This window comes from Opisthocomus hoazin, chromosome Z, assembly GCF_030867145.1.
Source record: "Opisthocomus hoazin isolate bOpiHoa1 chromosome Z, bOpiHoa1.hap1, whole genome shotgun sequence".
In the NCBI taxonomy this organism is placed as follows: Eukaryota; Metazoa; Chordata; class Aves; order Opisthocomiformes; family Opisthocomidae; genus Opisthocomus; species Opisthocomus hoazin.
The window spans coordinates 18,081,160-18,108,492 of record NC_134454.1 but is presented as its reverse complement, the minus strand read 5'-3'; the positions used below and the strand labels follow the sequence as shown (position 1 = coordinate 18,108,492).

Sequence of the window (27,333 nt, the reverse complement as noted above, 5' to 3'; positions counted from 1 at the left end):
TTGACACTTAATGGCAAGAACCGATTCCAGTATTCCTGGAAGGCTCTAGTTAATGCACTGCTTCAAGTTTTAGAGAGAGATGGGTTTGAAAGTAAGGTAGTTGAGAGCAGGGTGGGCTATATAGGTGTTGCATTTCTGTTGATCTTCTGCCGCAGGTAGAACTACTACTCATTGTCCTTGAGACGTTGTTTTTAATATAGTGCTTGCATAAAATGTAACATGTTTATATATGTATGTTTATAACATGTAAAAAAAAAAAAAAACAAACTTTTTTCGTATAGTGCTTTCTGGGGGCTGTATATCTGAGTGAGAATGTAAACAAGCTTAGTATATGAATAATGTAGAGGGATGAAAGATAACATTGCTAGAGCTCTCACTGAGGCTACTGCATTTAACACAGTCTCAATAAGAGGTACTCTTCTTATTGCTATTAATAGTTAAACATGATTGATGTATCTTGACCTTTACAGTGTTATATATGTGCCTCTGCAGTTGAGAAGTTAAGCTGAAACTCCGTCTTCAGCTTTTTCTAAACTTTTCTGAACTGACTTTAAATGATAATTTTTCTTTTAATCCTCTCCATGATCTAATCAAACCAGTATAATTAATGAAGGCAACTGTAAACTACTATAGTTAAATTTTTTCCTGTCTCGTATCTTGGAGTGGTCATAATGTACAGGGTATATTCTCTATTTTGGATCAATACCAGATGAACTCATTTGCTTGCAGCAGTTAGAGTGAAATAGTGTATTTAATTCTAAAGACAGTATTAAAGTAGTTAAAACCTGAAGTCTGATAGTACTGAAATAAAATAGGACAAACAGGTAACAGAAATGGGAGGAAGATAATAGTGTAGTGTACTGTCCTGCAACAGCCACCAGGACAAATGCAGGCTTACTCTTTTTAACATCGGCTTTTTTTGCATATGTAATAGATATTTCAAATCCTTATTTATTGCTGTTTGTGGAGTAGGATGTTTTAAATCTACGCTACTGAAAGCAGGAGTTAAGACTGGTATTACAGAGTCTGATTTAGATTTTTTTATTTTTGCATTTCCATTACTACAGTAGCAAGAAGCTTAAAGTGGGCATCTTTCCTAGAAAGATGTATACAAGCATTTAATTTGTTTTATGTACTTCTGCAAACTGGAATATATTTAGAGCATATGTCTTCGAGCTGAGTTTTAGAGATTTAAAGGAGGAATAAAGTTGTTTAAAGAGCAGTGGAGTTTACTTCAGGAGATAAAAATTCAATTACAAATCAGTAGCCATTATAGTTCTTCCAGGTGAGAAGAAAGGAATGACCAGACTTCTGTAGTTGCTTGTGGATCAAATGGTAGTATGTAGCAAATGAGCGTCTGTGGTGGCAACCATTAATTTGCGAAGGACTAAAATGTTTTGCATTTTGAGCTGTTAATCTTAAGGCTCTTCTGAGTTTTAAGATAAGCTGATGGGGCAGTAAGAGAAAGCTTATTGCTGCTGTGTTTAGAGACAGACCAACAGTGGTGTCAAATCTGCCATTTTCCATATTTTAGAGAGACAATTGTCCGGAATCACCACATGGGAAGTTATAATGTCCCTTCTGATGTTTCTTCAGAATAAGCCTGACGTTACTGCATTTGGCTGCTGGAACCCAATATCAAGTCACTTAACTGTAATTGGATTTGTTAGCTGCTCCGGTAACTGATTTATACATTAGTAGACTGAATGAGCAGGTTCCCTGCAAGAGTTTGTTTTAATGTCTGCTAGATTGTAATAGCATGCAAAGATACAGAAGCAACTTCAAACAAAGTACACTTTTTGTCAAAAATGTAACTCAGGTGATCATAAGATAAAAAATAACTATTGAAGATTCCTGGATTTCCACTCTAGTCCCTGGATGGCTCTTGGAATTTTCCATTCTTTCTGTGGTCAGATTAGAGCATGCTGCCCATACTGATTCTGTGTTTATTATCGTACAGCCATCAGGTGAGTTGCTTTTTGTAAAGTTGGTATCTTAACAGGCACGTGATGTTAATACATCTTTTTTCAGCTTTGCAAGAATACTCTGTTATTAAAAATAAAGATTAGAGCTGAGATCATAGTCTTTGACTACGAATGTTATTGTCTTCACAGGGAACCTTTTTGTCTTGGTCCATGTCTTTTCCCTGTTTGATTTCTTAAACAAAACTGAATGAAATATAGGAAATTCAGACCTGAGTAATACTACAGACAAAAAAGTAGGATTGTCATTAATAAAAATACACACTAAACTCATTTGAAGACTGTAGAGAAATGAAAAGTGTTCGAAGTGACAACCTATTTTTTCCTTTATCTGCCATTTCTTAGTTTTATACCTATAAAGCTTCTTTAATATTTTAGTCATTATATAGTTTGAAGTAATGATTGTTGAAATATGCGTGTATGCTTACAGAATCACTTTTACAGCAGCAGATACATGTTCCAAACGCTGCAAGCACTGAACTCTGTAGTATTCTTGCCATGTTTGTTGTACCTTTAAGCTTAGTAAATTACAGAATTGAGGGGGAAAAAGAGTCCTGTATAATTCTGCCTTTGATTAGTGTCTGATGTTCCAAAACCATATGATAATTTAAAAATAAATCTTAAATAGGTTTCAGGAATAAATATGAAAATGTAGACTATCACATTCTACTTACAGTAATTTATCAATTTTCAAGCTTTTCTAGTATGTAAAAAATTATACAAACTTGGTGAAATAGCTGAAACTCTCTCTCAGTGAAACTGCCACTTCTTACACTATTCAAGAACAAAGTTCTATTTAAAATATATCAGACTAATGAAGCCGCATTTTTTTAAATCACTACCAGAACACCTAGCACCTTAGATCTAAAATGTTTCAAAGGCTTTCTTGATGTTTAAATGGCATCTTACTTAAACAGGAAGGGAAATGTCTCACATTCTTGTTTTTGTTCTTTTTTCAAGGAAAAAATTTATACACAAATGAATATGTGGCAATTAAGCTGGTAAGTTGGTTTTTTTTAGGATTTGGGATGAGAAACTGATCAGAATGTTCTTTTCATGTATAATGGTTTGATTTCCATAATCAAAGTCCTTAACAGTCTTGTATGTTTTAATCTGACTTCATGAAAACTGTTAGTGATACATGTAATTATGTGCTTTGGCCGTGTTGAATAGAACCAATGTTAATTGTTGTCACTGTTCTCAAGGCTAAATCTATGTTTATAAAGTTGACGGTGATTGGCTGCTGCTTCAAGGATACGCTCAGCAGTCGTCTTACAAATAGAGGAACACCAGATTCCATGTGAATCTGACAGAAGGTGACTACAGAGAAGATCCAGAAATTCTGCAGACTGCCTGTATTTTAACGCCCTTATTCCTGCCCCGAACTGTTTTTGATCTGTATTCATTGGTATTTGCATATCTGTTTTGGTAGACATGTTTTATTTGCAATGATGTATAAAATATTTTCTTCACTTACAAAGTTGGTAAATTTCGATACTTTGTTAATATGTCATTGTTCTGCTTTTCTGACTTTTCATCACAACTACTTGGTTTACTTAATGTTTTGCTTCTTTTAACTTCTTGGTAAATGACTGTTTTCATAAGCAAAGTATTTCAAGATGAAATTCAGTTGTTTACTTGTCATTGAAGGAATTTTAGGAGTCTCATTAATTGTTGCTGCAGTAGGACAGAACAATTTTCATTGTGTAGTACAGTGAGTTTCTGGTTCCACAAAATGAAAAGGTGAACTATGAAAACAGAAATACGTAGCTTTAGATGGGGAATCTAAAAAGCATTACAAATGTATGTAATAAAATGGTAAGTATTTATATCACCATCTTTGCTTAGAAAGTACTTACTTCAGGAGTAGTTACACGTTTGAAAACATCCAAGTTATGGTTTGGAAGAGCAACACTGGATGCAGTTTTGAGGGTTATCGTGTGTGTGTTATACCAGATTTAAATTAATTTTGTTTTAAAATATCTTGAACTTACTCTGTATGTCTGGTAAAACTTGCAAATGGTCTGAGAATTCCTCTAGTTAAAGGCTGTTTACAAAATCAGAAACAGTTTGCAGGATGTGATTTTTTTTTTTTTTTTTTTTTTCTTTAAGCACTCATTACTTGATGTACAGCAAGAGATCTTTTTATTCTGATCAGTGGGGTTTGGTAAAACGATTTTTATTACATACGTAACTATTAATAAAGTCTGGTTCATGACCACCTGAGGAACATGGGACCTGTCGAGATGCATCCCAGGGTCCTGAGGAATTTGGCTGATGTTGCCAAGCCACTCTCCATGATATTTGGAAGGTCACGGCAGTCAGGTGAAGTCCCTGGTGACTGGAAGAAGGGAAACATTGACCCATTTTTTAAAAGGGTAGAAAGGAGAATCGTGGGAACTACCGACCTGTCAGCCTCACCTCTGTGTTTGGAAAGATAGTGCAACAGGTCCTTCTAGAAGCTGTGCTAAGGCACATAGGCACATGGAGGGCAGGGAGATGATTTGAGACAGCCAGCATGGCTTCGCCAAGGGCAAGTCCTGCCTGACCACCCCACTGGCTTTCTATGATGGCATGACTAGAACAGTGGACAAGGGAAGAGCTATCAAAGAATCATCGTAGAATTATAGAATGGTAAGGGTTGGAAGGGACCTTAAAGAACATCTGGTTCCAACCCCCCTGCCATAAGCAGGGACATCTTCCACTAGACAAGGCTGCTCGGAGCTCCATCCAACCTGGCCTTGAACCCTTCCAGGGAGGCGGCAGCCACAGCTTCTTGGGCAACCTGTGCCAGTGTTTCACCACCCTCATGGTGAAGAATTTCTTCCTAATATCTAATCTAAATCTGCCCTCTTTTAGTTTACAGCCATTCCCCCTTGTCCTACCACTACACGCCCTTGTCAAAAGTCCCTCTCCATCCTTCCTGTAGGTCCCCTTCAGGTACTGGAAGGCTGCTCTAAGGTCACCCCGCAGCCTTCTCTTCTCCAGGCTGAACAGCCCCAACTCTCTTAGCCTGCCCTCATAGGAAAGGTGCTCCAGCCCTCTGATCATCTTCATGGCCCTCCTCTGGACCCACTCCAACACATTCATGTCCTTCTTGTGCTGGGGTCTCCAGACCTGGACACAGTACTCCAGGTGGGGTCTCATGAGAGCGGAGTAAAGGGGCAGAATCCCCTCCCTCAACCTCCTGGCCACGCTTCTCTTGATGCAGCTCAGGATACGTTGGCTTTCTGGGCTGCAAGCGCACATTGCTGGGTCATGTTGAGCTGCTCATCCACCAGTACCCCCAAGTCCTTCTCCTCAGGGCTGGTCTCGAGCCACTCTCTGCCCAGCCTGTACTTGTGTTTGGGATTACCCTGACCCACATGCAGGACCTTGCACTTGGCCTTGTTGAACTTCAAGTGGTTCACACAGGCCCACCTCTCCAGCCTGTCAAGGTCCCTCCGAATGGCATCCCTTCCCTCCAGTGTGTCAACCACACCATACAGCTTGGTGATGTTGACAGACTTGCTGAGGGTGCACTCAGTCCCACTGTCCATGTTGCCGACAAAGATATTGAACAGCACTGGCCCCAGTGCCGACCCCTGAGGCACACCACTTGTCACCGGTTTCCACCTGGACATTGAGCCATTGACCGCAACTCTTTGAGTGCGTTTATAGAGCCAGTTCCTTATCCAATGAGTGGTCCACCTGTCAGATCCATGTCCTTCAACTTTAGAGACAAGGACATCATGCAGGGCAGTGTTGAATGCCTTGCACAAGTCCAGGTAGACAATGTCAGTTGCCCACCCTTTGTCCATCAACACTGTAGCCCCATCATAAAAGGCTACTAAGTTGGTTAGGCATGATTTGCGCTTGGTGAAATCATGTTGGCTGTCCCCAATTACCTCCTTGTTGTCCATGTGCCTTAGCATGGTTTTGAGGAGGATCTGCTCCATCGTCTTGCCAGGCAGAGAGGTGAGGCTGACTGGCCTGTAGTTCCCCAGGTCTTCCTTTTTTCCCCTTTTTAAAAATGGGGGTGATGTTGCCCCTTTTTCCAGTTGGTGGTGACCTCCCCAGACTGCCACAACCTGTCAAATATGATGGAGAGTGGTTTGGCAACTTCATCTGCCAGTTCCCTCAGGACCCGCGGATGTGGATGTGATCTGTCTGGACTTCTGTAAAGCCTTCAACACAGTCACTCACAACATCATTCGCTCTAAATTGGAGAAATATGGATTTGGTGGATGTACTGTTTGTGGCGAAGGAATTGGTTGGAAGGTCACAGCCAGAGGGTAGTGGTCAACAGTTTGATGTCCAGATGAACGCGGGTTACAGGTGGTGACCCTCAGGGGTCCGTACTGGGACCAGTGCTGTTCAGCATTTTCATCAATGACATAGCGAGATCGAGTGCACCCTCAGCAAGTTTGCAGATTACACCAAGCTGAGTGGTGCAGTTGACACACCAGGACAGAATGGCATCCAGAGGGACCTGGACAAGCTGGAGAAGTGGGTCCATGTGAACCTCATGAGGTTCAACAAGGCTAAGTGCAGCGTCCTGCATCTGGGTCAGGGTTAACCCCCTGTATCAGTACAGGCTGGGGGATAAAGGTACTGAGAGCAGCCCTGCCAAGAAGGACTTAGGAACAGAGGTAGAAGAAAAATTGGATGTAAGCTGGCAACATGCGCTTGCAGCCCAAAAAGCTAACCGTGTCCTGGCTTGCATAAGAAGCAGCATGGCCAGAGGGTGGAGGCAGGGATTTCTGCCCCTCTACTCTGCTCTTGTGAGACCCTACCTGGAGTCCTGCATCCAGCTCTGGAGCCCTCAGCACAGCAAAGACATGGACCTGTTGAAGTGGGTCCAGAGGAGGGCGACAAGGCCAGGTTGGATGGAGCTCTGAGCAGCGTGGTCTAGTGGAAGATGTCCCTCCTCATGGCAGGGGGGTTGGAACCAGATGTTCTTTAAGGTCCCTTCCAACCCTTACTATTTTATGATTCTATGGTAAAGATGATGCAAGGGATGGAACACCTCTCCTCTGAGGAAAGGCTGAGAGAGGGACTGTTCAGTCTGGACAAGAGAAGGCTGCATGGAGATGTTAGCCTTTCAGTACTTAAAGGCCTGTTGTGACAGGACAAGGACCAATGGCTTTAAACTAAGGGAGGGTGAATTTAGACTGGATAAAAAGAAGAAATTTGTTACTATGAGGTAGTGAAACCCTGGAACGCATTGCCCAGAGAGGTAGTGGAGGCCCCGACCCTGGAAACATTCAAGGTCAGGTTGGATGGGGCTCTGAGCAATCTGGTCGAGTTGAAGATGTCCCTGCTCACTGCAGGGGGGTTGGGCTAGATGACCTCTAAAGGTCCCTTCCAACCGAAAGCATTCCATGATTCCGTGATGTTATTCTATGAACTTGGCTACTGTTTCAACCCATTTCAACTTTCAAAGATATTGTTCAGGGGCAACTTTTACTTTATTTGTTTCCAAATTACTCAGTCTTACAGCTGTTCGTTTACAGCTATGCAAAAAGCTTGAAGTGTCATTATTTAGTTACTATGAAGTCACTAAAGAACCGGTGTAGTAAAGCATGTCTGTAATTTACTACTAGCGCTTAAAGAACTCTGAATATGTAGTTCACTTTCCGAATTGTCCTTTTACATTAGTGGTATGAAAAGCTATAGTGTCTTTGCAATAAACAACAGCTGCAAGGATTCACAGTGAAAATCAGCACTGGAGCTTGCATCATCATCATAAGGTAAAAATCCATTTATTAGCAGGTAGAGCTAATAGTGGGTAGTGGGTTCTCTTAAAATGATTTCTTTTTTTTTTTTTAGTGTCTTTCAGCTCTTTTGAATTTGTTTCCAAACAGGAAGGGATTTGTTTCACAAGGTTCAGTCTGTTAAAGGCAGCTGCATCGAACTGTAGGTTTTAGTTCAATTTTGGGGTTTTTGGTGTTTTTCTTTTCCTGTTGGAGACAGAGTTGTGACAGTTAGATTGGTTGTACTTGCTGGTGGTATACCGTCCTTTCACTTTTAAAATGTAAGCCTAACAGTTTTGCTCTATCTCTGCCACTTACCCCCTGTGTGCTTTGAGAGCAGGCATTAGGCCTATGCTCAGTCTTTGTTTTGTTACCCTATATGAGGCACTCTTAATTTCCTCTCTGTTTTGCACCTATTGTAGTTCAAATTTAGCCCTCCTAAATGGAGTTATTTGAATTATGTGTGTATTCTAGTTTGAGCAGTTATCCTTGGAAGGTATGGTTGTGGTAATATCTGTCCTGCAGTATTCTAAAATCATACTTGTGTTCCTCATGGCAGCATTCTGTTGCTGACGTATTGTTTTCTTGTGAGCAGCAAGACATCTCCTATGCCACATGTTTTCTGTATAAATGGCAACTATATACTGTAGTGCAGGAGGATTGTGTGGGTTTCTCTTGAGGGCATGAGTTCTAGTGGCTGTATTAATACAGCAGCTTGCAGGAGTGCTTCTGATGTTAAAAGTGAATGGATTTTATAACTACTGTTTTGACTTAAACTTTTCATTGTGTTGAATTAGTACTTCCCTTGTGAATAAAATTATACAAGTATGTTCCGGTTTATAATGCTTATGGCAAGTTCAGGACTTGTGTAAGGAAATAGTTTAAAGAATTTTTCTGTGTGAGGCCTGAGGGTCATACAGTGTATGCATTTTCATATATAAAGTTTGTATGTAAATGCATATTTATTCTGGTGAAGTGGCTGCGGTTCCAGGATCTTAATCTAGCTTCTTTCATTATGGACTGTTCTGGTTGGGAGGATACTCAAGTTTGAAAGGTTAAAACATACTTTTTTAAGAACTGGAATGAGACTTTTTAAGAACTGTGCTGTATCAGTGGTGCACTGTCTAGTGGTGTTTGTGTGTTTCTGTTGGTCTGTTAGTATACAGATTGGTATCTTGTGGTCAGGTAGTTCTTCACCAATAACAATTTGGTGTAGCTGAACTGTACCTTTTCTGCTCACGTATTTGTTTATTTTTGGATTTACTTCTTTTATTGCATGACCCTCTACTTCACTTAAGCCTCGTAGTCCATATTCAGCTCTTGCCTCTCCTTTGATGCCGTAAAAAGCTGGAGTTGAAGACTCAATAGTCAGAGGGCTATTGAGCAGGTATTCTTTATTGCAGCGCCGGGCACACGGGGGATCTCTCCTCCAAACGTGTGCACCAAACACCCTGTCATTTCAGGTTAAATACAATCACAATATACATACTCATTATATTTCTGAGAAACGCTTAGCATATTCATGACTTTTCCAAGAACAAGTAAGCATATGTTAATATCTTCCACGCATGTCTGTTAGCATCCTCGGGTGGTGTTTGGGAGTCTCAAGAGGAAGGCTTATACTCCTCATCACAGTGTCCGCTGGTTGACCTTTGTTTCTGCGCAGACTCAGTTCTAAGATTCCGTATACTGTGTCCTTCCAGGCTGTTTTGCTCCGGTCTTGTTGCCCTCTTGGTGCCTCTTTATCTCTGTAGCTTGGTACATCTGCCCTCCCAAGGCTGAACTGCCTGGGGTAGAATTATTTAGGAGCTTCTCTATCTTAGAGCTTTCCTGTCTTCTCAAAACAGCAAGTCAAATTTGTCTAAGTAGTGTTATTGAGAAGCCTCTTTATCTTAAAGCTTTCCTGTCTTCTCAGAACAGCAAGGATCTAGTTTAGTTTAATTACAATCACTCTGATAAGTGGAAATTTTACATTTACAGGTAACACCTTCATTCTTCTTCCCTGTGACAAATTTCTGCATTGCCCAAACTTACCTTGTCTGTGGGATGGTTAACCACTAACTCAATACCAACTTAAGGAATTTCTGCTTGAGCTGCTTCTGGAAATAAAATTTTAAATGGGGTGTGTGTGGAAAGCAGATTGCGGTTGGTTCCAAGGCTGGAATATTTTTTTCCTCCTTTTTTGTTCTTAAAGAATTGTTTCAGTCTAGAGTGATACCATTTCAGAACCTCTCTAGAAGGCTACAGTAAATCCAAATCAAGTGCAAGCCTAATAGACTGATCTCTTCCTATAACAAAAGCCTTACCTCTTAAAGATTTTTTTCCTGAAAATAGCTTTTTTTTTGCTGTTGCTTAAGAAGATATGAAGCTGAGACAGAAGATATACTGAGTAGGAGTTCTCACTAGATTGCTAAAAACATGAACAGTACCTCAATGTTTGTATTGCGCTTTGGGTTAACATCAGACTTCTTGAAGATTTCTAACCTTGTGGTTAGAGTAAGAAATGTCTGTTTTCTCAAAACCCATTAGAAGGGAAGTGGCATATCTTGAAAATTGTATAGTAGTTTAATCCATGTGTTTGGCATAGAAGTAATAGCAAAAAAAATTATGAACTAATTATGAAGTAATAGCAAAAAAAATTATGAACTTGAAACAGACTTCACGTTTCAGGTGTCTTTATCCTTTTCTTTGAATGTGTAAGTATCCCGCAAAAGAAAAAAGGAGGGAAAAATTTGGTGAAAAAAAAGACTTTCTGAACTAAGGAGCTGTAGTTTCTGATGCTTAGTGAACTGCACATAAATTCTTTGATGGCAGCAAGACCCTGAGTCCCTCTTTAAGAAAGAGAAGGGTTTTTCTGCAGGGAGAAGAAGCTATTTAGGTTTTAATATAGAAGCTTTGAAATAATTAGACTGGAGTGTAAAAGCAGCATAGTGAAGGTTGTTTACAGAACAATGCCGAAATTCCAGAACAGTTCTGTCAGGATGCTGTAGTGAAGACCTGAGCTTTTTCAAGTAAACAAAATACACTAACTTCTTTCGGTAAGAGGAGAAGTTGGCTTCAAAGCCCTCTGGGATTAACATGATGTTTGAACAATTACGTGTTCCCAAGCTTATTTTTAGATGCTGAAATGTACTGAAATAGTAATGAAACTAGAAAAAGTTTTCCATTTACTTCTTTACTCTTGAATGTGCTTTTTAGACTTGCTTATCTTGAGTTCCTGAGTTTTTGAGAACTTTAGTTCTTGATTCTTGGTGAAGCAAGGAGAGGGAGGTCAGTGAAATGACCACTATGGACGTTCGGAGGGCAGACTTTGGCCTGTTCAGGACGCTGGTTGAGAGGGTCCCTTGGGACAGAGTCCTGAAGAGCAAAGGGGTCCGGGAAGGCTGGGCATTCTTCAACGAGGAAGTCTTAAAGGCACAGGAGCAGGCTGTCCCTGTGTGCCACAAGATGAACCAGGGGGCAAGATGCCCAGCCTGGCTGAACAGGGAGCTCTTGCTGGGACTCAGAAAAAAAAGGAGGGTCTGCCACCAATGGAAGAAAGGGCAGGCGACTCAAGAGGAGTACAGGGGTCTCCTTAGGTGTGCAGAGAGGAAATTCGAAAGACAAAAGCCCAGCTAGAACTCAGGCTGGCCACTGTTGCAAGGGATAACAAAAAACGTTTTCACAAATATATCAACAACAAAAAGAGGGCCAAGGAGAATCTCCATCCCTGATTGGATATGAGGGGGAACATTGCCATCAAGGATGAAGAAAAGGCTGAGGTACTTCATGCTTTCTTTGCCTCAGTCTTTAGTAGTCAGACTGTTTATTCCCAGGGTAGTCAGCCCCAGTGCTGGAAGACAGGGATGGAGGGCAGAATAAACCTCCCATAATCCAGGAGGAAGAAGTTAACGATGTGCTATGCCACCTGGCCACTTACAAGTCTATGGGGCCAGATCGGATCCACCCAAGAGTGCTGAAGGAGCTGGCGGAGAAGCTGGCCAAGCCAGGCTCCATCATCTATCAGTAGTCCTGGATAACAGGGGAGGTCCCAGATGACTGGAGGATCGCCAGTGTAAAACCCGTCTACAAGAAGGGCCAGAGGGAGGATCCCGGGAACTACAGGCCTGTCAGCCTGACCTCGGTGCCAGGCAAGATTATGGAGCGATTCATCCTGAGTGTGTTCACTGGGCATGTGAAGGACAACCAGGTGATCAGGCCCAGCCAGCACAGGTTCATGAAAGGCAGGTCCTGCTTGACCAACCTGATCTCCTGCTATGACCAGGTGACCTGCCTAGTGGACAAGGGAAAGGCTGTGGATGTCATATACCTGGACTTTAGTAAGGCCTTTGACACTGTTCCCCACAGCATCCTCCTGGAGAAACTAGTTGCCCATGGTTTGGATGGGTGTACTCTTTGCTGGATAAAGAACTGTCTGAATGGCTGAGCGCAGAGAGTGGTGGTGAATGGAGTTAAATCCAGCTGGCGGCTGGTCACAAGTGGTGTTCCCCAGGGCTCAGTATTGGGTCTGGTCTTGTTTAACATCTCTATCAATGATCTGGATGAGGGGATTGAGTGCTCCCTCAGTAAGTTTGCAGATGACACCAAGCTAGGCGGGAGTGTCGATCTGCTTGAGGGTAGGAAGGCTCTGCAGAGGGATCTGGGCAGGCTGGATCGATGGACTGAGGCTGACTGCATGAGTTTCAACAAGGCCAAATGCCAGGTCCTGCACTTTGGTCAGAACAACCCTATGCAACACTACAGGCTTGGGGAGGAGTGGCTGGAAAGCTGCTTGGCAGAAAAGCACCTGGGGGTGTTGGCTGACAGAGGCTGACCATGAGCCAGCAGCGTGCCCAGGTGGCCAAGAAGGCCAATGGCATCCTGGCTTGTGTCAGGAATAGTGTGGCCAGCAGGAGTATGGAGGTGATTGTGCCCCTGTACTCGGCACTGGTGAGGCCGCACCTGGAGTACTGTGTGCAGTTTTGGGCCCCTCACTACAGGAAGGACATTGAGGTGCTGGAGCGTGTCCAGAGAAGGGCAGCAAGGCTGGTGAGGGGTCTAGAGAACAAGTCTTACGAGTAGTGGCTGAGGGAGGTGTGGCTGTTTAGTCTGGAGAACAGGAGGCTGAGGGGGGACCATATTGATCTCTACAACTACCTGAAAGGAGGTTGTATTGAAGCAGGTGTTGGTCTCTTCTCCCAGGTAACTAGCCATAGGACAATGGCCTCAGGTTGCGTTGGGGGAGATTTAGATTGGATATTAGGAAAAATTTCTATACTGATAAAGAGTGGTCAGGCATTGGAACAGGCTTCCCAGGGAAGTGGTTGAGTCACCATCCCTGGAGTTGTTTAGAAAGCGTGTAGATATGGCACTTTGCGACATGGTTTATCAGGCATGGTGGTGTTGGGGTGACGGTTGGACGATTCTAGGATGCTGTGATTCATAAAAATGTAGTTAGTGGTGCATTCTTCACTCTTACGTTATGGTGGAAGTTTACATGTAACATACGTTTGTCTTGATTTATCCCTATCCATATATCTTCTCTCATTTATCAATAGTTCACTGCATACTGCAAAGTGGGTTGAGTAGGAACAAAATAAATTTTATGTGAAGAGATTATTGTGCTTGCCTTCTCAAAGGCTTTGGTGAGCAGAACATTTTGTTTCTGTTGTATGTTTGGACTTGCTGAACAGTCAGGAAGATACCTAAGCCTATCTATAAAAATAAGGCTGTTCCAGAAGTCTGTTAGCCAATAAGTGGACTAAAAGTAATACCACATTTTTTTCACTATTTATGGAGGGAGTAAAAGTATTTAATTCTCTCTCTGCTATACAGGGTTTAACTTCAGTCAATGTCTGGTGTGCAGTTTTCGAGTAGACATATTTGAGCACATTTGGCTTCTGGAGGCTTATAAGAATTGTTTCCTGCTAATGACTGGAACTAGCAGCATTCATTTGATAAAGTGTAGAACTGTATGTCAAAAATTGGACCTTTTTTTTTCTTTTTACATAATTTTAATACATACATGCTATTTTTCATCCTTATTATGGGAGCATCATGTAGCACTGAGTGGGGATGAAGTTGTTAATGTACTATCAGTTAAGGCAAATCTGCATAATTGAACATCAAACTGCCCATAAGCCAGTGTCCTGTCTTAGTATATTCAGCAAACATGCAGAGTTTTATGGACTAAATTATTTTCCTCTTATTAGACAGAATTACAAGCTTTAATTAGAGACTACATTGAGAGTGGTAAATTTGTAACTAATAGACTTGTACAATACTGCTGCAGGCAAAGTAACAGCTAAATTTGTGTGGTTTTGTAAAAGGTTAAAATGTTTCAGTAACATCCTTCATAGTGGATTTACTTATACCTCTGAAAGCTGAGTACTAAAGGTTGATAGTTGCACTGATTTGCTTAGGCCCACGTTTACAGTAAAATGTTTTGTTCAGGGATATCTGTCTTTAATACTTGACAATAAATTTCGCATGTTCTCCTCATGAACTGTCAGTAGGACTTTTTGGTGGCCCAGTTAGTCTTGCTTAGTAATTCAGTTCGTGAAGGATCAACACCTTTTTATTTTAGAAAGTTGTTGCTCACTTCTTTGCAAGGAATTCCAGTGTTCAGCTAGTGTGAATGCTCTTGAATAAAACAAGCATTTATTAAATTCTATTTGGTTTCTTGTAAAAACTGTTGCCTTGTCCCCTGTTTACTTTTGGGCCTCAACCTTTGGCATCTTGGCAAAATTAAATACATAAATGTACCCTGACAAGGACTTTGGCTGTAGTAATAGTAGTAATTTTAAACATCTGGGTGTTGGAGGGAGGTGGATTGAGGAAGAGGACTTAATTTCTCATGATTGCACATTGACTCATGGTTTCTATGGTGTGGGTGTACCACTTGGGAAACAACCCAGGTCAATAAACTGGTCTTCTGGAGAAGATGATGAGCACCTTGCCCAAACTTCTGAAAATTGACATCCAGCAGTATTAGTGATTGCTGATAAGTTTATTAACAAGCATACTAATTTATGTGCTGCAATTCTGGTGGGGGCAGTCTGTGTAGGAATAATGCACAGTTAATGTCCAAATTATCACTGATGCATTGGAATATGTTACATATTGCAAGAAACCAAGCATATTTGCTAAAAGATGCTCTAGAAAATTACTTTGACAATCTTATGATAAAGTACCTTTTCTTTGCAAAGCGAATACTTAAGAAGTTAGGGCTTTCATTTAGGCTGCTTGGGTATTGCTGTGCTCGATCTCATGTCACTTTATTCTATGAGACCTTGCCACATTAGTATGTAGAATGAAGAACTAGGATTTCATTAACTCATGTGAATTATGTTGGAAGAAGAAAGATTTAAACTACAAACTTATTCTGGTGCTTTTTTCTTTGTTTTGGGTTTATAGTGCAGAATAGTGCTACTTAGTTATGCTAGGCTGTTACTATTTGGTGGAAGGATTTGGTATTTTTTTCTGAAGATCCTAGGATAAAACACTTTTTTAATGAAAATACATCTGTTGTGTATAGTGGGTGAGTGGAGAGTCTTTTCAATCTGTTAAGCTGCTATATCAATGCCACCTTTTGAGAGCTGCAAGACATACCACCCACATGCTGTGGAGAGACAGATTATTTTTTAGCCTTTGTGGATCTGTGATTGGGTTTGCATGTTGGATCCCAGTCCCGTGGAGCAACAGAAGATGTAAACATCCCTATATACTCTAGTCTCACCTGACTGATATTTAGGTTTCTTAATATCTTAATTACCAGTCACTCTGGAAGAAATATGCAAACTTTCCATGTGGCTTGGAATCAGTAGGGTTAGTTTGGCTGATAGTAGGTTAGTGTATTAGTTTTTAGGCTTTGGCAGAGGGGCTTTGTTTTAAATGTTGTTTTTGTTTTTAAATCAGGAGCCAATGAAGTCGAGAGCACCACAGCTACATTTGGAATACAGATTCTACAAGCAGCTAGGATCTGGAGGTAAAAAGCAGTGTCATGCATTTTACTGTGATGTAATCAAGGATCAATTTTTGACAGAAGTCTTCTGATTTAGGGGTATCAATCTATTTAATAAGTGTCCCTAGTGACTTAAAGCAGAAAAAAGCCCAGTGAGTCAGTGGATTAATGTATAATTTTTTCTAGTATTGGAAGACTTTTTTGTCTGCTCTTTAAAGTGTGTCTGTGAAATTCTGAGACTGTGTATAAGACTTAAACATCACAGAGTTTGTGTGCATGTGGGTATACCTTAAACTAAGCAGTCTTAGACTATTCCCAGTGTGTTCTCTTTGAATAAACACTATAAATGATCAAACTGCTAATCTACTAATCACGTATTTTTAAATATCATAGCAACTTTAAATAGCTTCGGTCTTAGTTTTACTTTATTTCACTGCCACTGATACAGCATATATTGCTCCTTACTAGTTTTAAGCCTCTTAAATACTTTTTAAGAAGGTTTAACTTTAAATGCAATTTAAGATATGAGTTTCTGATTTTGCTCCTGTTGATGCTTTTACACACAGAAATACTCTTACGATGGTCCCCCTCAGTGATCTAATTATCACCTTTTGCTTTTATTACATGAGCAATACCTCAAACTTCTCACATATTTTTGTACTTTTTGCAAAACCATACATAGTCAGTTAGCAAGATGTGAAGCTTCTTAAGCTAGGAAAGTGAGTACAAATCTTCCCTATATCAGTTATACCGTAGGAAAAAAATCTTATTATATCTTTTCATTGAAAGTGTTCCATTAAGTCCATAAATAGTTTTTCATAGGTCATGTAATTACGTACTTTTTTCCACTTTCTTACTAATGTAGTAGTTTATTGTATAAAATGGACTATTAATAGTTGTTTTCTACATGCACGCTCTTTTTTTTTCCTATAAAAGGCAGCCTAGTTTTTGTAACAGTGATTTAAAGTTATGCTTAAATTACAGTAAAATACTATTAAAGCTGAAAAGTCAGTTTCAAAAGTCAGGGGATACAAAATGAACATGCCTTGAATGTGTTTGTTATCATGAATTTTAATACTTTAAAATACTACTTTCAGTTTCAAGAATTCAAGATCATATGTTCATTGATGCACAGAGTGGATGGTGTTTCTCTAGTTAGGTAGCTTTCAATATTTTGTGGTATTCTTTAGAAACCCTTTCTGGGGGAATATACTTTCCAATACTTTCAATTCATCTAGAACTTTTTTTGATGCTGTAGTATGAATGCTCTGCAACCAGAAATCTTTAGAGATAAGTCTTTGCAAGATATGACATTGTCTATTGCTGTTCATAGATGGAAGATTAGATTGCAGAATCTCTAGTCAAAATCTTGAGTCTTATTTGCTTGCTAACTGGAGAAAGTCGTCAGGGTATAATATCTGTTTTTTTGTAAGTAGTTGCAAATCTTCAGCATAAACTAGCATTGTGAAATAGCGGACAAGTGGAAAGCAGAGATCTGAATTGCTTAACTAATGAGACGGCAACCCACAAGCTAGGGACAATACCCAGCTGTGAAAACCAAGGTGTACCATCTAAAATTGCAAAGGAGCTGTGTAGGAGAGGTAAGAATAAAGCTGTAATTACTAGCTCAAACTGCAGAAAATAGGCACTGCTTCTCAGGTGCCAGGAACCCTTGTGGTAATATTTCTTGGGAAAAATGTCTTGGAAAGGTAAACAAAGTTACATTTGCTGTTTACTGAAGAAGATTGATGGACTGTGTTTAATGCAAGAATGTAGGCAAGTCAAAGGTAGTCTGCTTTACTTTGGGTATCATTCAGTCTTTGTAAACCCTATTTGTTGGTTGCAACAACTTTACTGCTTTCTCTGTTGCCTCACTGAAATACTGTAAGGGAGGATGGTCTCTCTGATTCTTTGTATCTTCAATATTTATGAAGAACCTTGTTACAGAGGTCCTCTGTTTTCAAAGTAACCTGCTTTTGTTCCAAAATGAAAGCCTTCCTGAGCAGGCATAGAACCCAATAAGCTCCTGTTACAGTCTTCTCCAACTTTCTCAGACAACCCACTTGAAACTCATTTTAATGTTTTTTTTTGGGAAAGACTCATCATGAAGAAAGTAATATTCATGCTCTCATCTTCTTAGAAAGAAGTTTAAAAAATTTGCCTATTTCTTGTCTTTCTGCATCACTCTCCGTTTTCCCATCTTTGCAGGAATTGGGCCCTCGAGCCCATGAAGCTATGCAGCCTAAGATTCTTTTAGAAGAAAAGTTGCATAAGTGTGTCATTTCTGTCCTTGTGTAATCTGAGGCAATTGGTTTTACTTTACTGATATTTTTTGTGACATAGATGTTTACTGTCAAGTGTAGATTTAAGAAATTTTGTCACATGAACACTTGGAAAACTTTATGGTGGAAAGTTGATGGACCATGTGATAAATTCAGGAAGCAGCTAATCCTTCCTACATAGAACAGGAGATACAGAAAATCTTATACCAGATCTATCCTTATAGGTAGTCTTGTTTTATGGGCAGTGATTGTAGAGAGAGAGTAAATTGAATGAAATATATCTTCTTTCGCCACTTGCACAGTGAGTCCCTCATAGGAGGTATCAAAATAGCTTTTATTGCTGGAAGAAATTTGAAGTATAGTAATTGTGAGCAGATAGGAGATTTCTCGGATAAGTAACTACTCACTGTACTAACAGTTGCAGTTGTCTGGAGCCTTCTGGCTCCTAAGCTTCTAAAAATACACTTTTGCAGGCTTTGTTAGTCCTGATTAAGTATTTTTTTCCATAGCTGTTTTTGTTTATTCACACAAAACTTCTTGTAATTTGGCTGATAGCTTTATACCTGGCTGTGGACTGTTTTTTTTCATTTAATTTCATTAAATAGCATTTCTGCTTGTTCTCCTCATGCATACATGAGTACATGTGTATTAATAGCAAGTGACTTCTAAAAAATGGTTTCAGAAGCAGCTGATGAAAAGGGGACAGTACTCCCTTTTTTTCCCAGTTTTGTAAGCAGAACCATTATCTCCTGGAAACAAAACTTCATTTTTCATAAATAAGAGCTATTAATTCCTCAGGTTGTGCTACAAACACACTCATACTTAGTGTGAAATTACCTGAAGCTTAAAGGGTGACATACCTATAGCCCCTGTTAAATCCTAGTTTATTTGGGGGTGGCATGGGAAGAAGGGAGAGATATTAACATAGGAATTAATAGTTCTGGAGTAAAATGAGGTTATTTTCCTGAAATATCTTCCTGAAAGCATCTGAAGAAAATGTTGTTGGGCCACAGATTATCTTACCTTCTGATCTTTTTTAACAGAGCATCTTAGTGCTTCCTCTGATCTTGTGAGCCCCCCTGATGGAAGGAGTACATTTTGAAATTCAGTGTTTTCTTGGTATTCCCCTATGTCCAGACACTATTTTTCTACTACAAGTCTTCTTACTTATTCTTATAATATCCATTTTTCTTTCTTTTCTCATGACCTTGTGACTTAGTTTTTTTTATTAATGTTAATTTCTGTTATAAGAGCCTTACTATTCTGCTGCTTGAATGCCATGATGATGGAAGACATGCTTGAGTGAAAAAATTTGAGGGATCTTTTATAGTTCTGCTCTGTGAAACAACATGGAAAAAATAGATGTAAAGTATGATAGATGTGCAGTTTTTATACACAGGACTTTGGAACTGAGATTATTCGTTCTTTGTTGTTAATAGAAAGTACTTTGCCTTGCATGAAAAAGCATTAACATTTCAAAACAGTTATTCCTTTGGAGAGAATCTGCTCATAAAGAAGGCTTATAATTTGTAACTTGACTCTCAAATAAGCTTTTTACTAAACAGCTTATGAATGTGCATTAGCATGTAAGTGTTTGTCAGGAAAAAAAATCTAATTGAATCTTTCTTAAACAGGAAACATTTTACGTACTTATGGGCTTTATTTGAAACACCTTTATTTATTGCCTGCTGTAGGTGACCCTGCTTCGGCAGGAGGGTTGGACTAGATGACCCACAGAGGCCATTCCAACCCCTACCATTCTGTGATTCTGTGATTCAGGGGAATGGATCTAAAACTTACTAATTGAAGATGGGGCTTATTTTAGTCAATCATTATTTAGTATTCATTTAAGTTATATACCAGTAGAGATTTTTATGAAAATTGCTGTCTCTTTTCTGCCATAATTCTGTCATTCTGTAACTGTGAGTGTGCTCTGCTCATGAAGCTTTAGATCCTTTAGTCAATATGCAGAAGTTTCTAGCCAACTGAATGAGCAACCTACAGATGGAATTTAAACTATCTGTAATTGTAATAAAATTTTAGTTAAAAGTATTTTTTCTTAAAACCTGGCTATGAATGATAGGGAAAAACAGATACATTGGCATAAGTGCAGTACCACAAATAAAACTATAGCTGAATTCTTATCTGAAGTTACTTGAAGACTTTTGGAATGAATAGAAGACAGTTTGTATTTTTTATGGATTTTTGTATTCATCTTTTACGCTGTCAATCTTTCTTCTCATGTTAAGAAGATGAGCTGTAGATGTATTTCATCTGTTATGCCCATAATTTAAGTGTGCTTTCCTACTAGGAGGAGCTGAGACAGAGGGAAAATCGGTTGCTGCTGGCTTGATTTGAGTACTGAGCAGTAAAGCTGAGAATTTTTTTAATGTGGGATTTTTTTCAATTTTAAAACCTTATTGATGAAAAGTTAAAATGATTGATTTCTTTGAGAGGCAGACATTTACAGTATGGTTCAGTTCCCTTTTGCAATAAGGGGTCTGTGTACATATCAGGGAAGTTCTGTATGGTTATGTGTTGAAGAGTGTAAAAGCTATTTAACTTTTATTGTCTGATTTTTCTAAATTCTGTTAATAAATCTGTGGGTCATTAATCATAATGGCTGGGAGTCTTTACAAGTGCATGAGGACTCTCTTGTACTTACACATCTGACAAATGGAACAAAACAATGGCAAGCAGCTCCTGCTGCTTAACCTGCCTCGGTAGAGCTTGTGTGTGCAATGCTGCTGTTTAACTAAGAACAGGCTGTTGCTATAGTACCTGTCTATAGCAACAAGGGATGTCCATTGTTAGGTCTTATTTTTTTTTCATTTGAGGTCGTTTTTGAAAGAGACAAAGATCTATTCAGCTGTGGATTATCCTACTTCTGAAACTGCTGTATTAACATTTCAGAGAAGACAGATGTTCGGTATTGTTGATGGTATTTTATGTTTCTTAATTTTTGTACTTCTGTTCTTTTAGCTGAAGTCTAGTTGACACTTCCACTCTTAAAATAGGCAGTGGAACACTACAGGATGACTATTGGCCAGTGCGTGTATAGCATATATATTTATGTACTATGGAAAAAGGTGTTGTATTTTAAATGATTATGGCTGGCCAGTGTGAAATGAATACATAGCTTTCTGTATGTGAGAATCTTTTTCATGGTTTGGTACTAACAGTCATGTGGCAAATGCGCTCTGCATTACTACGTAAAAATGCATGTTTCTATTTTGAGGTCATGAGATCTTGCCTTAGACATAGCAGAATCATGCTACTTGGATAGTGATAATGAAAAAAGTTACTGTTGGGTTAGTGATTGAAGGAGGTTGCAGTGCCGGCAGAATGTGGTTTGGAAGATGCAGAAGCATTACGAGATCCCTTGTGTATCTATTGGCTAGTAAACGCTGTTAGTGTGAGAACAAGTCTATATGTAATCTTGAAAAGTTGCAGCCAGAGAATTACTGACCATTTGTGCATGATGGTCAACTGCTGTTCTAGAGGAGTGGCACTGGCTCACCATTTTGGTAATCCAACTTGGTAGAGTATGTATTTAGTATTTTGAGCATGTCAGGATTCTCCAGATGAACTGTATTTTGGTTTGGGAATGTAGCAATGTTGGTTTGAAATCCTGTGAATTTCTGATTTTTTTGGTGCAGAGTGCCTTAAAGCTTGAGATTGAACGCTTTGTTATAAAGTACATTATACACTGGGTAGATGTTGCTGTCCATAGTTTTTTCTTTGTGTTCTGTGTTGAAAGAGATTTCAACGTGCTGAAGGCCAGGAATGAAGTTCAATGCTTCAGTGTTTAGTGCTTTTTCCCCTAGGTAAAGACAGAAATATTTACGGTAAGAAAAATGTGGTTCTTTGTCTAATTTCAGTTCAGACCAGCTTGAGTGTGTGTGTGTGGTTTGAATGTTCAATAACACTTTTTCAATTTTTTTTGTACAACTCGGGATATAGAATGCATGAGGCAGATGCTGGCACTGAAACGGAGTCTGTCTTTTGTATTAAAGATAGTGATAGGTGATTTTTTTTTTCTGCTAATCTTTCACTGTAAATAACTAAAAATACTACTTTTATATGGGAGAAGGCAATGGGATTTCAGATTGCTATTGGGATTACCTCTAGCTCATCCCCTGGGCCATAACCACCCTGCGTGCCACTTCAGCCTGTGGTAGAACATGCAGCACAGCATGGTGCCATCACAGTGTATCAGCATGTGTGCTCTGCTGTAATTCTTCCCAAGACAAAATTATCATTGCTTTGTTATGTTCTCTTGACTCCTTTCTCAACTGGTAGTTCATAATTTACATACGATTTTGATATTCTACCATATCATGGAGAAGTATCTGAATAACAAGTCTGCTTGACTGTAGTGCCAAAAGTAAATTGTAGCTAGATTAGTGTGACAAGTGATCATTTTTTTCATGAATCTTACAGATACAATGTAAAATAAATTATCACATTCTGAATTTTTTCAAAATATTTTGGGATTGGCATCCTGTACTTGCTGTTGTTATGGGATAAAAATTACAGAAGTCACCAGGATTTGAAGTGCGTTTGAAAAGATTTCTACAAGAATACTCTAATGCAATACATGAGCAAATATACTAATTAATCAAATGTTCCCAGTACTTAATTGAAGCGGTAATAATTTAATGGAGCTTTTTTTTTTTTTAATGGAGATTTTAGACTGTAATTTCATTTCTAAAACAAGTGCATTATGTTTCTAACAGCCGGTAACAACATAAGTTGAAGACAAGATGCCAAACTATTATCTACAGAATTAGCAAGTAATGCGGTTCAGGGTAGGCTTAGTTTTACATATGTAAATAAAGTTTTATGAATTCTTACATGTATGTCTTCGAGTTGTGTCACTTCATAACCTGTCCATATATCTTGCTAACTGTCATTCAGTATAAATGCCAGATGAGTTTAGTAACTTGAATGCTTCATTGAGCTGTACTCCTAGGTAGGTAGCTGAGAATTTGCTCTTAAACCAAAAATGATTTTTTTAAAATTTTTTAAAAATATTTTTTTAGTAAAGCTGTCCTACTTTATTACATTTGTTCTGCTTTGACTGGAGTTATATAGGAGAATAAGCAATAAGCAGTTGAAGTGTTTTTTAATGTTTATTAAATAATAAAAATGCAAGGCAGGTGAACATATAAAATTAAACTTAATTTAAAAATTTATTCTTAAGAGCTCTTAAACTGAATCAAATAATGAATACCTTGACTCCAGTTATCCGTTCATATGCACTGTTAATCTGTGTCCTGATGGCTGCTATGGTTTGTTGTGAGTTGTTTGGGGAAAAAACTGACTCAGTTTTGAGTTCCACTGCTGCTGATATACTTTATCAGAAAGGTTGACCTGCTCAGTTGTTAATGTGCATAAGCTAATATTCACATTTAAGTGAATGAACAATGATCGTAATTACAGATTTGTTTTAAGTATAGTCCAACAAAAACTATAATAAATATGGCTGGCAGATTTTCTTGTTTTACACCAGTCCTTTCTAGCATGTGGCTTAGGGAAGTGTACAGAATTTTCTTAATCTATATTTAAAGTAATTCTTTCCCCTAGAATAAGGGCAAGAGATCTGGTAACACTGGCAGCTGCATAAATTTAAAGGTAACTTACAGATGCACACATGAATGTTTCTGAGAAACAGTGATGACTGACCATAAGAAGCCTGGCAGTACACAAAAGTTTGTATTGATTTTGGAATGTGACATCACACACAGATTGCATATATTAATCTGTGTTTTTTATATAAAATATAACAGCTGTAATTGTGAAGGAGGCTTGGTGGTATGATTCACAGAACATTGTGAATGTTAGGTAAATAGCTATTTGATTCAGTAAGGCTTACAATAAAAATACATGTCTAATTCTATTTTAGTGATGTAAATAGTTATAGTAGATCTATTTTAATGGAAAAATCTTAACTGTTACATTACTATTTCTTATATTTCTTATATTTACAAACATTCTTATAGTTGTAAATAATAAATGTAGTCTATGTATTGTGTTGCATGCCTCCAACATGGCATTTTAGCAGTTTTGAAGTCATATGGATTATATAGTGTCTCATGCCGTGCTTTGAGTTGTATAGGGCATGGATGATCATGGTTTCAGTAGCCATAAAGTGCTACATCTCCAGAGATTGTATCGCCCGCTGTGTATGCCCCTTTGGTCTTCTATATGCGTAGTTTTGTGTATGCTACTTTGGTTCAAGTACAAACCCACATATAGCGCTTATTCTGGATTTTGTAATACCTTTCAGAGCATTCAGGCCAGATTCTGTAGTCTTAGTAGCGAACATTTGTGTTTGTGGCAGGCTGTTGAATTGCATTGTTGACAAAGTACCAGTACATGTATGCAAAGGAAGATAGCTGGTTCTGCAAATTTTCAGTCTGCTCGGTTTAGGGTAGTTTGCTTGTGTCCAGTGAATTGCCACACACGAAAATTGAAACTACAAGTAGAAGTCAGTGGGCAGCTGAATACAGAACAGCTTGTTCTACAAGTGCAATCTTGTGTATTTTACCGATATTTATGGATATGAGTTAACAGACAATCTAAGCAATAAGATATAACACAGGTCACATCAGTAGCTGTGTTTCTTGACTGGCCAAGAGGAAGCTCTGAAAGGAAACATGTTGCAAGAAACTGAAAAGCTTCTTACTTGGTTAATAGCTTTACAAATTCAGGTTGTATTTTGTAGAGCTGTTTTGCCAAGGTATGGTTCAAAGTGAAGTCACTGGTAGATTGGGAGCACAAGGTACAAGTACAAGTAGTATCGCCATTGACCTGTGTGTTTTTCTTTGACAGTCATTCTGCTGCTTGTTTATCAAGGTGTTGTTTTTTTTTTTTTTCTGAATGGGGTCACACACGTGCAAGAATTGAGGCTACTGTGTGGTAACTGTGTTAAAGCAAGTAGCTGAAATTCTTGCTTGAAGTGTTCATGCTAGTCATTATGTATATTGCATTAGATAATTGCAGTGAACAGCATGTAGCCTCAGGCTTAAATCAGGCTTGATGCTGAAGTCCTTGAAAAATATAGCAGCCAAGGTGGATAACAGTAATGAACTAGAAATAACTTCTACTTGATTTTATTTACTTTGAAGGTGTCTGACAGATACAGTTGTAATCTACTAATAATGTTTTCTTTATTCTAATGTGTTTATATTGTCATCGTTACAGAGGAAGTCAGACCTGTCAGCTTTAAAACCTTTCTTGACATTGTGTACCTAAACATGGTGGACTAAACCATTTGAGTGATAAAACAGTCTTGACAGGTGACAGAGGTGGTTCTATGCAATAAGTCATTACTCAGTGCTAAGAAACTGGGAACAGGAGAAAAGAAAACAACATATGCTTTCTTTTTCTACTCTCTGAATATAAAGTAAAATATGAGACTGACTTAGTAAAATACTGGAGGGATTACAATGTATACAGTTATGGAAAAAATGAATATCTGGAGCATTTGTGCCCCTTATTTGGTATTTTGATAATGATCTTGATGGTATTTTGATAATATTTTTCATTTTGACGATGCACAACTTTTATCAGAACATGGTAATATATACAGAATACTTAATGCAGTTTTCTTGATCTGATAAACACAAGGTAGTAGTCTTCTGTAGTTAGCTTTCCAAGAAATTCTTCTTGAAAATAAGCTCATACAAGGAGAAGTATCAGCTCTGCTGTTTTCTTGTGTGCTTGTGCTAGCATTAGTTGCATTACCTTCAGTGTGTGGTTTCTTTGTAGGAATTGTTTTAAGCCACTTGTCCATTTTGTGAGGGGTAGTTTAGCGAAAACTAAACAATACAATACATAAATCCACTTAACTGGGCACACTTAGACTGCAGTAAGCAAAAAGTGGGTGAACAAATATGTACACTACTGTCATCGTCTCCGCATTCCCACTCTTCTGCCAGGATCTCTCCTGTGCATACTATATGTGACATCACCATCTGAGCAAGTGAGAGCTCCAGTGTCAAGCCATACATTTAATATTAGCAAAGCTTAGTTTCTTATTTTTAGATAAAAAATAAATGAGTTCCAATATTTTTTCTAGCACGTGAGTGGATAGTCTTGTGTACTTTTGGGGTGTGTGCACTCTGTATTGGAGACCACTGGTGTACAGAAGCAATGTTTTAGGTGGCTAATGAAAATTACCTTTTCTAGAAAAAGAAACTGGCATCCAGGCAGTGAATTTCCAAGTTTAGACTTGATTTTTGCTATGAATAAAATGGAATTGAATCATTTTTTTAAAATGGATTTGCAATTATATGATAGGGCAGTTACATAATCTACATTGCAGATGGCTCTAGTAAATTGAGTCTGTTCAAATGAAAATGTTTTACTTGTGGCAAGTATAAGTATCTCGGGATAAGCGAATGTGGCTTATCTGAAAATAAGGATACTGTGCTAAAAGTTGTAAAGCTAGAAAGTAATTAGATATTTTAGTTTTAAAGTAATTTAGTGAGAATATGTGATACTGTTTTTTGGCCACAAGTAAGTTTCTTCATTGGCAGAAGAATAGGAAGTAAATTGTAATTTTATAGTGACATAAATATGACAAGCACTGAATTCTGCACATAGTTTGGAGGGATAGTCTACTTCTTTTTAAAAGGGTTTTTGAGAATTGGTCAGAAGATCATCAAGCTAATAGAACTGATTGAGTAGTAACCAAAGTAATTAATGAGCAAGATCCGTAAGAACACTGACTTCTTTAATTTCACACAAAGAAGTCTGGGATGCGTCCAAGTTCCCAATATTTCCTTCTTACATGCTTACACCAGAGGGCTTCAGTGGTTGAAGCCAGGCTGATTCAAAATGAAAATAAAATACATGCTCTTAGTTGGTAATAAGTGTTGGAATATCCTGTCAACAAAAGGGTGAATTCTTCATTTCCTAGAAATGAAAGTTTCTTTGTTTATCTAACTTTAACTAATTTTCTTAGAGATTTACATAAAACCACTTACATTTATATGTCTGTTATGAGGAAAAAACCCTCGGATACTCTTTATTAGTAACATGTTATTGTCTGACTTTTCTTCTGGAGATCTAGAGCCATAAAGAAGTAATGCAAATTACAGAATTATGTTAGATTATTGGTTTTAAGCAAAAGCAGTAAGACTATTTTGATTAAAAAGCAAAACAAACCCCCAAACATTTGGTACTTGAAACTGTTAATATTAAATGACTTCAGAAAGACTGGGAATTTTAGATTTAATACTCTGTATCTGCCTTGTGGAAGTTGGTAACAATGTGTTAAACACAATTTTGGGGTATTCTGGAGTTTTTGTCTAATCAGAAGATCACGTGTTGTAGGTAGAGTAATAACTATTCTTGCCATGTTAAATAAAATGAAATTGATC

The 27,333-nt window shown here is 38.5% G+C and overlaps 1 protein-coding gene across 10 annotated transcripts in view; it reads left to right on the top strand.

Moving 5' to 3' along the window:
* The window catches only part of CSNK1G3 (casein kinase 1 gamma 3), a 90,149-nt gene that overhangs the window by 25,199 nt on the left and 37,617 nt on the right, over positions 1 to 27,333 (top strand). For 8 of the 10 annotated variants that reach the window (XM_075447335.1, XM_075447339.1, XM_075447336.1 and 5 more), the window contains exons 3-4: positions 2,943 to 2,983; positions 15,614 to 15,683. In XM_075447335.1, the coding sequence (XP_075303450.1) occupies positions 2,943 to 2,983; positions 15,614 to 15,683 (111 nt within the window). Of the gene's footprint in view, positions 1 to 1,933; positions 1,968 to 2,942; positions 2,984 to 15,613; positions 15,684 to 27,333 lie in introns of those variants that run through there. The other 2 variants (XM_075447341.1, XM_075447343.1) reach the window with 2 other exon arrangements.